Source organism: Microtus ochrogaster (assembly GCF_000317375.1).
Source record: "Microtus ochrogaster isolate Prairie Vole_2 chromosome 14 unlocalized genomic scaffold, MicOch1.0 chr14_random_1, whole genome shotgun sequence".
NCBI lineage: Eukaryota > Metazoa > Chordata > Mammalia > Rodentia > Cricetidae > Microtus > Microtus ochrogaster.
The window spans coordinates 19160071-19172813 of record NW_004949096.1 but is presented as its reverse complement, the minus strand read 5'-3'; the positions used below and the strand labels follow the sequence as shown (position 1 = coordinate 19172813).

General features: G+C 43.7%; 2 protein-coding genes across 4 annotated transcripts in view; one reads left to right on the top strand and one right to left on the bottom strand.

Annotated features, from left to right (window-relative positions):
* The window catches only part of Ckap5 (cytoskeleton associated protein 5), a 97114-nt gene extending 88347 nt beyond the window's left edge, over nt 1-8767 (top strand). For all 3 annotated transcript variants that reach the window (XM_026787679.1, XM_005364158.2, XM_026787680.1), the window contains 9 exons: nt 524-703; nt 1551-1738; nt 2167-2242; nt 4001-4189; nt 4272-4409; nt 4967-5050; nt 5414-5573; nt 7769-7920; nt 8069-8767. In XM_026787679.1, the coding sequence (XP_026643480.1) occupies nt 524-703; nt 1551-1738; nt 2167-2242; nt 4001-4189; nt 4272-4409; nt 4967-5050; nt 5414-5573; nt 7769-7920; nt 8069-8311 (1410 nt within the window). In that variant the 3' untranslated portion in view covers nt 8312-8767. The remainder of the gene's footprint in view (nt 1-523; nt 704-1550; nt 1739-2166; nt 2243-4000; nt 4190-4271; nt 4410-4966; nt 5051-5413; nt 5574-7768; nt 7921-8068) is intronic.
* Nucleotides 8768-11496: 2729 nt separating this feature from the next.
* F2 (coagulation factor II, thrombin) overlaps nt 11497-12743 on the bottom strand; it is a 14849-nt gene continuing 13602 nt past the window's right edge. Inside the window, exons 11-12 of the mRNA XM_026787852.1 lie at nt 11857-11927; nt 11497-11749 (exon numbers count right to left, since the gene is read on the bottom strand). Coding sequence (XP_026643653.1) covers nt 11609-11749; nt 11857-11927 — 212 coding nt within the window. The 3' untranslated portion in view covers nt 11497-11608. The remainder of the gene's footprint in view (nt 11750-11856; nt 11928-12743) is intronic.

The window sequence follows — 12743 nt, the reverse complement described above, 5'->3', positions numbered from 1 at the left end:
ATCTCTGTGAGTTCGAGACCAGCCTGGTCTACAGAGCTAGTTCCAGGACAGGCTCCAAAGCCACAGAGAAACCCTGTCTCAAAAAACAAAAAACAAAACAAAACAAAACAAAAAAAAACTCTGGAAGAGCAGAGCTGTCTCTCCAGCCTTATTCTTATTGTTTTTGTTTAAAGGCAGGTTCTCACTCTGCCACTACTGTTTGATTTTTTTTTATGAAAGGTTTAATATTAAAACTATCTAAAATTAAAAAAAAATTTCTCTTAATAAAGTGAATATTTAAGCATAGGGATTATTCCCTGAACTAGACAGTAAGCCTCTTAGAACAGAGTCTCTGACTAATTTACTTAATACTAAGTTGCTCAGTAAAAATGTATTGAATAGTTGAATTCTTAAGGCCTAGTTATTTATAAAATTAGGTAAAAGAAGCACTTTGCTAGTGAATTTTCCTAAGGAAAGGTGTCTTATACTGTCTTTTTGCTACTCATAAAGCTTGGAAACTACAGCTTGGAATTTTTATTATCAGATTGATGAGGTCCTGAGGCAGGAAGACAAGGCTGAAGCTATGTCTGGCCACATTGATCAGTTTCTGATCGCGACGTTCATGCAGCTGAGACTCATCTACAGTACACATATGGCAGATGAGAAGTTGGACAAGGATGAAATCATTAAGTTGTATAGCTGTATCATTGGCAACATGATTTCGGTAAGACATTTCTACAGAAGTAGAGTTTCTCTTAGCTCTGTCAGTCCATCCAGGTTCTCAGGCCAGAGTCAGTGCTGATGTTCATGTGAGACCTGTGTCACTAGGTAGAATTATCCGAGTCTTAGCCAGTTTTCACTTTTAGCACTGAGTATTACCTAAGTGCTAAGTGTCTCATCCAGCACAACTGGAGTAGAAGCGGAATGAAGGAAAGACAGAAATATAGACATAGTCTAGACTTTTGGATGGGGAAACTTCAGCACCCCAGAAATTCAACATTTATTATATAGAGTTGAACAGATAAACAAGGAGACACAGGAGTTATGTCACATGGCTGGATAAAGGAGAAGGTATAGTCATCTCTTTAGGAGCAGTCTCCATAGGGGTAGTCTTCAGGCTGTGGACATACTATCAACACCCACACTCTGACCCCTAAGGAAGGCTTTGCCATTTCCCTCTGTGTCTCACATGGAGAAGACTTTGCCACTCTGTTAGGGCTGAGACGATTTCTTGATGTGGACCATGTCAGCAGCACACACGTTTACTCAAGAATTTCCTAATTTAGGATATAAAGTAAAATGCTTAGCTGTTCTTCTTTACTTTCTTTCCTTTTTTTTTTTTTTGACACCCCGGGTATTTTAAAAATGCATTGTAATTATGCCAGGTGTGTTGATATAAGCATGTAATCCTCGCACTTGGGACTTAAAGTTTAAAGTATTGGTCAACTTGGCCTATGTCTACATATCTAATGAGAGAGAGCTGAATATTGACTAGAATATACCAACTCTGCTTTTCTTCTTTGTCCCATATATTGAGTTTTAACCTCCCTAACACAGTTAGGACTGGGTAGCTATTTCAGATAGAGAGCCTGGCCCGGGAAGCCTCCACTGGAGTACTGAAAGATTTGATGCATGGCCTGATCACATTAATGCTGGATTCTCGGATTGAAGATCTTGAGGAAGGACAACAGGTGATTCGTTCTGTGAACCTCTTGGTGGTGAAGGTTTTGGAGAAGTCTGACCAGACCAACATCCTCAGGTATATTCATACACTCATCAGTAAAGCTTGGGAAAGCCTCTCATTTTTCTGCACGTGTAAGGGTGTGGCTCAGTTGGTAGTACTTGTCCGGCATGCACAGTCCTGGGTTTGCTCCACAGCACTTGTTAAACCCTGCATAGTGGCACATTCCTATAATCCTAGCCCTGGAAAGCACTCCACTCAGGTGGAAGCAAGAGGATCAAAGTCAATTGTAACTTTAAAGTTTGCCTGGTAAGATGATTTGTTACTTTTTTCTAAGTGAATCAAGTGTGATTCCGTCTAAAACTAGTAACAATATCTGACTTTTCTAGAGGAGGACAGTTAAATGTTTTAGTTATAGTCCTAGCATTACATTTGTCTCTTAGAAACCCTTTCTCGGGGGAAAAACATGAAAATTTAAGATTTATTAATGCTATTTGTTTTTCCAGTGCCCTGCTTGTTTTACTTCAGGACAGCCTGCTAGCAACAGCTACTTCTCCCAAATACTCAGAGCTTGTTATGAAGGTAAAATTGAAATGATTTTATCTCTTGTCTTATAAAGATATAATCACTTTCATTTTGTTGTTATTGTTGTTTTTGTTAGGTTCTGGATTTTTTGGATTTTTTGGGGGACAGGGTTTTTCTATACAGCCCTGGCTGTCCTGGAACTCCCCCTGTAGACCAGGCTGACCTTGAACTTACTTTCTGGGAAATAAATTCCAAAGTACAACATTGACGGAAATCAACTGAGGTACTTACTTCTGGAAAACACAAATGGTAAGCCAGGCATGGTAACAATTGTAATTCTAGAACACAGGAGGCTGCAGGAGGCTGAAGCAGGAAGATGGGAGTCAAGACCAGCCTGAGATACACAGTTCAGTGTGATTGACACAGCAAGGCTATTTAAAAAAAAAAAAAAAAGGATAAGGGCCAGGCAGTGGTGGTGCACACCTTTAATCTGAGCACTAGGGAGGCAGAGACAAGCAGATCTCTGTGAGTTCGAGGTTCAAGGCCAGCCTGGTCTACAAGAGCTAGTTTCAGGACAGACTCTAAGGCTCCAAAGCTACAGAGAAACCCTGTCTCGAAAAACCAAAAAAAGAAAGGAAGTGAAGCATAAGGACCAGGCTCAGGTACATAGCAAGTTCATGGCCAGCCTTCTAGAAAGTAGAAGGCAAGACATTTGATTAGGCATATTTCTTTCTGAGGGAGGAGAATATGTGTTTAATCTTTGATGGCACTCTCCAAGTGAAGATAAGTGTGACGTACTTCTGGTACTGTAGTCCTTCCTTAGATTAGATTTGGTTTAAACAATCTGAACTACTCTTCTCAGATACTAAGGAAACTCAAGATAGAATTTAAATTTTTTTTTAATATTTAAAATGTCCTTGTCCCCAACACCTGAACAAAGCCTGGTGAGAAGGTTACCTGGGCCTTGCTAGCCAGCCAGCCAGCCTAGCTGAATCAGCAAGATCCAGGTTAATGAGAGACTGTCTCATAATAGAAAGTAAGAGAGAATAATATCCTGTCAACCTCTGGACTCCACCCACATACACACACATAATAAATCAGGATACACATAGATAAAAAACACACATCTTTAAAAAATAACCTTGAATTTGGAAAAATGGTGATAAATTATCCTCATTTTTCAGTCACTCCTTTTGTTTTTTTAAAAAAAAATATTATTATGTATACAGTATTCTGCCTGCATGTCTGCCTGCAGGCCAGAAGAGGGCACCAGATCTCATTACAGATGGTTGTGAGCCATCATGAGGTTGCTGGGAATTGAACTCAGGACCTCTGGGAGAGCAGCGAGTGCTCTTAACCACTGCGCCACCTCTCCAACCCCATGTTTTGTTTTGTTTTTTATAATGGCTTATTTGTTCTTTATGCATTGGTGTTTTTACCTGAGTGTGTCTGCGTGGTATTGGATCCACTGGAACTGGAGTTACAGACAGGTGTGAGCTGTCATGTCGGTGCTGGAAAGTGAACCTGGGTTTTCTAGAAGAGCAGCCAGTGATTTTATTTATTTATTTTTTTATATTTATTTATTTATTTGTTATATATACAATATTCTGTCTGTGTGTATGTCTGCAGGCCAGAAGAGGGCACCAGACCTCATTACAGATGGTTGTGAGCCACCATGTGGTTGCCAGGAATTGAACTCAGGACCTTTGGAAGAGCAGGCAATGCTCTTAACCACTGAGCCATCTCTCCAGCCCCGCAGCCAGTGATTTTAACTGTGGAGTCATCCCTCCAGCTTCTTATTTCTTATTTTTATAGTGTCTATGGAGAATGGTTCGACTATTGCCTGATACCATCAACAGCATCAACCTAGACAGAATTCTTCTGGACATCCACATTTTTATGAAGGTCTTTCCCAAAGAGAAACTGAAGCAATGCAAAAGTGAATTTCCTATAAGGACTCTAAAGACCCTTCTGCATACCTTATGCAAACTGAAAGGACCTAAGGTGAGTTAGAACAGCAGTCAGTCTCTGAGTGGGTTTCCTGGAAGGGCCGTTGCTAGCATTTGAATGTACTTATCTCTGTCAGATCCTAGACCACCTCACAATGATTGACAACAAGAATGAGTCTGAACTGGAGGCCCACCTGTGTCGGATGATGAAGCACAGCATGGACCAGTCTGGGAGCAAGTCTGATAAGGAAACAGAAAAGGGAGCTTCTCGAATAGTGCGTAGCCTGATTCTCAAGGGGAAATTTTAGGGATTGGAATGATCAGTCTTTTGGTTTGCTGGTATAACCATTTTTTACATAAAAATTTCAAAACACTGGAGTAGTGAACACATGCTTTTTGATGCCCCAAGAAAGACTTCGGTGACACTATGTAAGTCCACTGTGAACTCTGCTTAACCAGGGAGGCATAGATCAGCTGGTCCTCAGAGCTGAGGAGAAATCCTCAGACAGGAAGCTCTCATAATGAGAATACTAGTGGTGTTGCTGCTGTAAGTCTTGCAGCTCTGGGCTTTCCCCACCAGTAGAAGCACACCGGTGAGGCCCTTATTTTGAAGGATTCGCTGTTAGTATCCATCCTCCAGTAGAAGCACACCAGTGAGGCCCTTATTTTGAAGGATTCGCTGTTAGTATCCAGTGAGGCCCTTATTTTGAAGGATTCACTGTTAGTATCCAGTGAGGCCCGTATTTTGAAGGGTTCGCTGTTAGTGTCCATCCTCTCGTTTGTTTTTAGTAATCCGACTCTAACCAGCTCTTTGTGCTTTTCAATTTATTAGGATGAGAAATCATCAAAGGCCAAAGTAAATGATTTCTTAGCTGAGATTTTTAAGAAGATTGGCTCTAAGGAGAACACTAAAGAGGTGAGAATGAAAGGGTTAAGCCTAGGACTGGGTACCATAGCATGTAGCAGTTACAGCAATTGGAAGGCTGAGACAGGAGATTGCAAGTTTGAGACTAGCCTGAACTACACAGTGAGACTCAAAAAGGCGGGTGTGGTGGCACACAGCTGTAAGGCAGAGATGACTGTAGATTTGAGGACAGTCTGATCTACATAGGAGTTCTGGGCTAAGATCTTGTCTGCAGAAAATCAGGAGGAGGAGCAGGTGGAGCAAGTGAGGAGGAGGGGAGTGGAAGGGATTCAACTAATAGGTGGTGGTCTGCTTTGTGGAAAAGGAACACAATTTTACATCCATCCTCACCTCTTCCTTTTTCTTTTTTACCAGGGCTTAGCAGAGTTATATGAATATAAGAAGAAATATTCAGATGCTGACATTGAACCATTTCTGAAAAACTCCTCACAGTTCTTTCAGAGTTATGTTGAGCGAGGCCTTCGGGTGATTGAGATGGAGAGGGAAGGCAAAGGCCGCATCCCCACTTCCACAGGTGTAGTTTCCTCTCCTTGCAGAAATAGGCTGAAGGGTTGCGAGCTAGCTACTTACTCCATGGGCATTTTCGTTGGTATCAACTTTATCTTAGTTTGGTAAAAACTAAAGCGTTTGGTCTTCTCTTCCTCTGCCAGGAAACTCTGGCTGCACCTGCAGATCATATGCAGGAACCACACTCTTACCTTCCACTCTGACACCTTGGGGTTTCCCACCCAGTACTCTTACCTGAGTTGCAGCAGAGTTCCCTCCTGATGTTCTCCCTGCATCCACCTTCATTTTCCTGTGCACATTTTCACAAGGCATCAGGAGTTGCCAGCTATATATTCCAGAAGGCAGAAATCTTATTGTCTGATCCCCTGCTACTTCTGGTACTTCATCCACTGCTCTCCAGACCAGACCCACCAGCCCCCTCACTGTTTCTGAAACACAGACACATATGTATGCCTTAGGACCTTTGTACCGGCTTTGTCATTCTGGTGTGTGTGTGTGTGTGTGTGTGTGTGTGTGTGTGTGTGTGAGTGAGGATGGAAGCCAGGGCTTTGTACACGCCATGCATACACTCTACCACCGATGTATTTCTAGTCTCTGCACTAGTCGTCATATATATGGTGCTGTTGATTCTAAGAGAGCCTTGATCTCAGTGGTGGTGGTGCTTACCTTTAATCCCAGCACTTGGGAGGCAGAGGCAGACAGATCTCTGTGAGTTCGAGACCAGCCTGGTCTCCAAAGCGAGTTCATAGAGAAACTCTGTCTCAAAAAAACCAATACATAAATAAATAAAATAAAATAAAAAAGAGAAAGCCTGGCCGGGCGATGGTGGCGCACGCCTTTAATCCCAGCACTCGGGAGGCAGAGGCAGGCGGATCTCTGTGAGTTCGAGACCAGCCTGGTCTACAGAGCGAGTTCCAGGACAGGCTCCAAAGCCACAGAGAAACCCTGTCTCGAAAAACCAAAAAAAAGAGAAAGCCTGGGCTAGAGAGATGGCTCAGTGGTTAAGAACACTGCTTGCTCTTCCAAAGGTCCTGAGTTCAATTCCCAGCAACCACATGGTGGCTCACAGCCATCTGTAGTGAGATCTGGTGCCCTCTTCTGGCCTGCAGACATACATGTAGACAGACTACTGAGAATACTGTGTACATAATTAATAAATAAGTCTTTAAAAAAAAAAGAAAGAAAGCCTGTTAGCCAATTCCTTGTCCTTATTCAGATCTTGTTTTTATACTGTGATCTCAGTTGTGGAAATCTTGTAAGCCTGTTCTTTACCTGCCAAATAGCACCCTCTGCCAACTCACTGTGTAGATCAGATAGGCCTTTTAACTTCCAAAGATCCTCCTACTTTGCTCCTGGGTACTGAGACTGAAAGGGTATGTATGCCTCCACACCCAGTACATTCATACCACTTCTAACATAATTTGTTTAGTGCCTTTCCCTCTTGGGTAATATTTAGAACCCACATGGGAGGTACTGAAGATGTAGTTCAGTCTGTAGAGTGCTGGCCTGGCACGCACAAAGAATTAGATCCAATCACCAGCACCCATTAACTGGGCATGGTAACTGAGATGAATTGTTGTTCTTCTCCAAGAATGTTGATGGGTAGTACCCATCCCTTGAGCTCCTTGCTGTTCCCTTTAGATTTGAGCCATCATGTGGTTGCTGGGAATTGAACTCAGGACCTCTGGAAGAACAGTCAGTGCTCTTAACCTCTGAGCCATCTCTCCAGCCCTCCCTTTAGATTTGAAAACTCTTTCTCTGTTGTATCATCCAGCCCAGATGTAACCAATTCTTCACATACCTCCTGTTTGAGTTGGGTACTCATCATATACTTAGAATTGCCCATGCCAGCCCTGTGATTTTTTTGGTATACAGTCCTTCACATAATGAAGGGTTTAGGCAGACAGTCCTTTTGGATCAGTTCTTGAAGTTTCAACAAGGTTTAGGTTTCATATTTGAGACTAGCCTGTATCACTAAGTCATGGTAGATCTTTGTGGATTTTTTTAGTTTTCAAGTACAGTGAAGACATTCAGGACCTTAAAATTTTTGTTGTTGTTGTTGCTAGGGACTTGTTTGCGCTAGACGTATGCTGTGCCAGGAGACCCTAGAAATTGGTTGACTTTGGTAGCAGATTGGCTCTTGCAGTCTGGAAGTTGGGGTATGTGGATATCTACATGAGCTTCCTTCATTTTTCTCTCTAGGCATCTCTTCTCAGATGGAGGTCACGTGTGTGCCCACCCCCACAAGCACAGTGTCCTCTATAGGTAACACAAATGGAGAAGAAGTGGGACCATCTGTCTACCTGGAAAGGCTAAAAATTCTTCGACAACGGTGTGGCCTTGACAACACAAAGGTACTGTTCTTTCTTTCTGTGTGGGAACGGAGAGCTGTGACAAGCAGGTCAAGGGCAGGCTGGTCTACCTTGGTATAAACTCAGGCAGAGTTGCATCTTGACTGCTTCCCCTGAACTTAGGCAGTCTCCCTTTCTTCTCTCTCAATAGCAAGATGACCGACCTCCACTGACCTCTTTGCTCTCCAAACCAGCAATTCCTCCAGTTGCCTCTTCTACAGACATGCTCCACAGCAAGCTCTCGCAGCTGCGGGAGTCCCGCGAACAGCACCAGCACTCAGACCTGGACTCCAGCCAGACCCACTCTTCAGGAACCATCACCTCCTCCTCCTCCACAACTAACATTGATGACTTGAAAAAGAGACTGGAGAGAATAAAGAGCAGTCGCAAATGAAGCTGCCGTCCCTCGGCACTCTGCAGCTTTAGTTTACTAATCTAGAAGCCCTGTAGTGTGAAGTGGCCACTGCAGGCCCCATGTACACGGACTATTGTATGTATCAGACAGCAGACGGGAAGGAGTGGCTGTGGGCAGATGTGCACAAGCTCTGCTTCTCCCCATCAGTGCTGCCTTTAGAAGACTGACTGTGGGTTAGGTTAGTGTACAGACTTCCAAACAGCTGCACCCTCTGCTCAGACTAGGTTCCATATCTTTTTTGTTTTGTTTTAATGGCTCATTTGTAAAATTGTCCTAATTTTTCCTAGCTTTCAGCCATTAGAAACTCTTGATAGTTCCTTCTGAGTTGTGAGCTCTTCTCCTGTAGCCCTGAAGGGACACTGTATTCTGTATGAATGCATGGCATGAGACAACTAATTTAAGAGTCTTTTATAAATAAAGTTTGCATTAACTATACCTATTTCCCAAATCGCTCCATGTCTGGGAGTGCTGGGGACTTTTTCTGTCACCTGTTTAAGGAAAGCTGGGTAGAAGAGGGTTTGTCATGACCTGCTGAGGTACACTTTTTCTTAACTCATGGGTTGGGGCTGTAGCTCCTTGGGAAGACAATACTTGCTGGCCTGCTGTCCACATGCAGACCCAAGGAACAGAGGAAGCTTGTCTGTCCCTCCTTGTTTTGAAGTCTGGTCGTCTCCAGCTGATGGAGAAACAGCGTCCTACTGCTCTGCTGCCTGATGACATGAGATCGCTTTCAAGCTCGACTCGAGCCAACAGTTCCCACACCAAGGGAACTCTGGTAGATCTGGACAGCTTGCTGCTTTCCTGCCTTCAGTCCCGACTAATTAATTGCTTTATACTTGGGTTGAGGACAGAATGTGAACTGCAGAGTCCCTCTGTAGTTAGAAAGCTGCTTCAGGACGAAGAGGTGCTGGGTTCGGTGGAGACTCCAGGCAGGCTCCAGGACAGCTTCTACTCAGCTGGCATTCCACACAATGAAAAATGGAAGGAAAATTAATCTGGATTTTTTTCCATCAGGTGAACCCTGCATTGGTTCCAGTCACCATTTTCTGGTGAGCCCAAGGCTGCCTGAAATTTAACTTGCTTTATAGGGGAGCATGGAGTGGTAAGTGTTCACAGCAGGGAAGGAGGACATTGTCGTGGAAAGTGGGTTCTAGAACGGGCACCATTCAACTGAAAACTAAGTGTAAGTTTATATATCCCCACAGTGGTGTTGAGAGTGCTCTGAGTATTACAGATTTCTTTTGAAACTGTTGCACCATGTAACCCTGACTGACCTGAAACTATAGAGTTCTATCTGCCTCTCCCTCTCCACCAAGCCAAGCTAATCCTTAATCCTTCCCCCTAAAGCCCAGAGTAGCTGAGATACTGTCACTGAGAACCTGTGCCTGTTTTTGTCCGGCTTTCCAGTCAACCAGAATCACAGAATAAGCAAGAAACTCTTCATTCTCTATTCCCTTTTGCATCAAATATGAAAAACCAATACAGTGGTGGCAAATGCCTATAGCCATAATCCTAGCATTTGGCAGGCTGATCTCATGTGACTAGCCATAAACTATACAAGGAGACTCAGCAGACAGAAGGGAGAAGGGCTGGGGGGTCGGGATAATGATAGAGGTCCTTCCACCTTTGGCTTTTGCTTATCTATCTATCTAGATATCTAGATATCTAGATACTTATCTAGATATCTATCATTTATTATGTATACAATATTCTGTCTGCATGTATGCCTGAAGGCCAGAAGAGGGCACCAGATCTCATTGCAGATGGTTGTGAGCCACCATGTGGTTGCTGGGAATTGAACTCAGGACCTTTGGAAGAGCAGGCAATGCTCTTAACCTCTGAGCCATCTCTCCAGCCTCCGGCTTTTGCTTATTTATCAAGACTGGGTCGCGCCATGCCCTGGCTCACTTTAACATGGTACTGTGTGGACCAGGCTGTCCCTGGCCCTCCCACTAAGCCATGTATGTTGGTTGACCAGAACCCCTTGCCCTACTTCTGTCAGCACCTAAAGCAGACAGATGTTCAGGCTCTGTTCTTGCCTTGAAGCTCAGCAATGCATGCATCTTCTCACTACAGTTCTGCAGTGTCAACAAATTTCACATCAGCCAAAATTTCCTATCAAATGTCAGAGGCTGCAGTGCCACCACTTACATGTAAATGTCCCCAGTGGGAATAGGACTTTAATGCTATATAGATAGGACTCTTTAACAGTGACCTTGAAGATGTGTTGTGTGATAGGCCATCTCCACAATTTTAAGACTTAAATTTGTCCAAAGTCTGTAAATTTAAACATTCTTTCCCCTCCTTACTACAAATTGCTCTAATCTGATAAGTGCTGTATAAGGAGAAACCAGGAAGAACTTTCTCTCTCTCTCTCTCTCTCTCTCTCTCTCTGTCTCTCTCTCTCTCTCTCTCTCACACACACACACACACACACACACACACACACACACACACATTGGAGATGTAAAGGCAGGATGATCTCTCTGAGTTCAAGGCAAGTCTAGTCTACATCATGAGTTCCAGCAGAGCCAGAGCTACATACTGAGACCTTGTCTCAAGCATGCACTCACACACATGAAGATGGAATGAATTTAAGTAGTTAATCATTGAGCCTCTTGGGGGCATATCTGTACCATTTTGATGAAATGATGAAGGATGTCAGATAGGATTACTAAAATCTTGGTTGTCATATGCAATCAACTAAAACACAAGCAGATAGACACGCCTGTGGGAAAATTTTTTGGGGGGGAGGATGAGAATGTTTTGAGACAGGGTTTCTTTGTGTAGCCATGGATGTCCTGAAAGAGAAATGTTCTTGACTGGATCATTTGGAATGATTAAGTACCCCCCTAAATCTGAGCCTTGCCTTCTGGCCCAGCCTGCATAAAAGAACCTGGAAGAAAAAAACTTTTTGCCTGTTTGCCCCCTCTTTTTCTCTGGCAACTTTGTTGATTGGTCCTGCTTCTGAGGTATTTCTTCACTGGCCTCAGGATCTCCTGAAGATTCCAATGTAGAACGAAGACCAGCTGAGACATCAGCCCAGGGTCCAAACAAATAGTGGATTTTTGGCCTTTCTGTCCAGGCCTTGTGTGTATGTGCCATGTGCAGCTCCGTCTGTCCAGTCCAGAGAGTTGCCTACCAACAGCCTGGGCACACTGAGACTTAACTAACAGTTACTTTTATTGAGAACAGAAACAAACCACAAAAATATTTTGGTTGTTTTTTGTGATTTTTGCATGAGGATCCCATATTGTGGGTACCCCCCCCCCACATCTACCCAAACCGATCAATGACTTTCTGTATCCACTTTTTCAGGCGGAACACGTGTGTGTAGAAGCCATATTTCCCATTCCGGTCACAGCCTTCACCCCATGAGACAATGCCCATTTGATACCAGCGGTTGTTATAGGGGCTCTGAGGAAGAAAGGGGGGGATTCCAGTAGTCAGGTCCAGGCTGTTCCTGAAAACAAGTTCCTGGCCCCCAACCTTCCCTACAGCAGCCCCTGGCCTACAGAGCTTACTTTCATGACAAAAGGTCCCCCACTGTCACCTTCACAAGCATCTCCTCTCTTGGTGTCATTCACCTTGAAACCTTGAGGAAGAACAACAGGGTTCAGGAGTCAGCCCAAAATGATTATCTTTACTCTTTTCCTCAGCCCAGGTATCTAATCCTTCAGCAAACTTGCTGGCTCTAATCATCAAGGTTTTCCAAACTCTGACCATTTCTCACCATTTCCACTATGGCCAAGTCATAGATACCACCAAACCACTCCTCCTGTACCCTCAAACCATACCTTCAAATTTAAGTAGACTACAGATACACCCAAACCTCAACTTAGTGAACTGAATTGCATATATAATCTAAACCACATGCAGGATGAGACGGAAACAAATCCTTCAGTAGACACAAATTAGTAATCTCGGAACTATGCACAAGCACTGGAAACTTACCAGAGGAAGACACCTTAGGAAAACAGAAGACCTTACCTAGGAAGACACCCTCAATCAACTACAAAACTATCTGAATGGAATATCCTCAAGAGTCTGGCGGCAGTGGTACACTCTTTAATCCTAAAAGGAGGCGGAAGCAGGCAGATCTCTTGAGTTTGTGGCCAGTCTCATCTACAGATCGAGTTCCAGGACAGCCTGGACAGGACACAGGACAGCCTGGAGGACACACAGGACACAGGACAGCCAGGAGGACACACAGGACACAGGACAGCCTGGACAGGACACACAGGACACAGGACAGCCTGGACAGGACACAGAACACAGAAACCCTGTCTCAAAGAAAAAGAATTCTCAAAAAAAAAAAAAAACTACCTTGAACTCATAAATGTAAAAAAATCAGATGTCATGGTATATGCTTATAGAGTCAAGAATTGAAAGATTAGCCGGGCGATGGTGG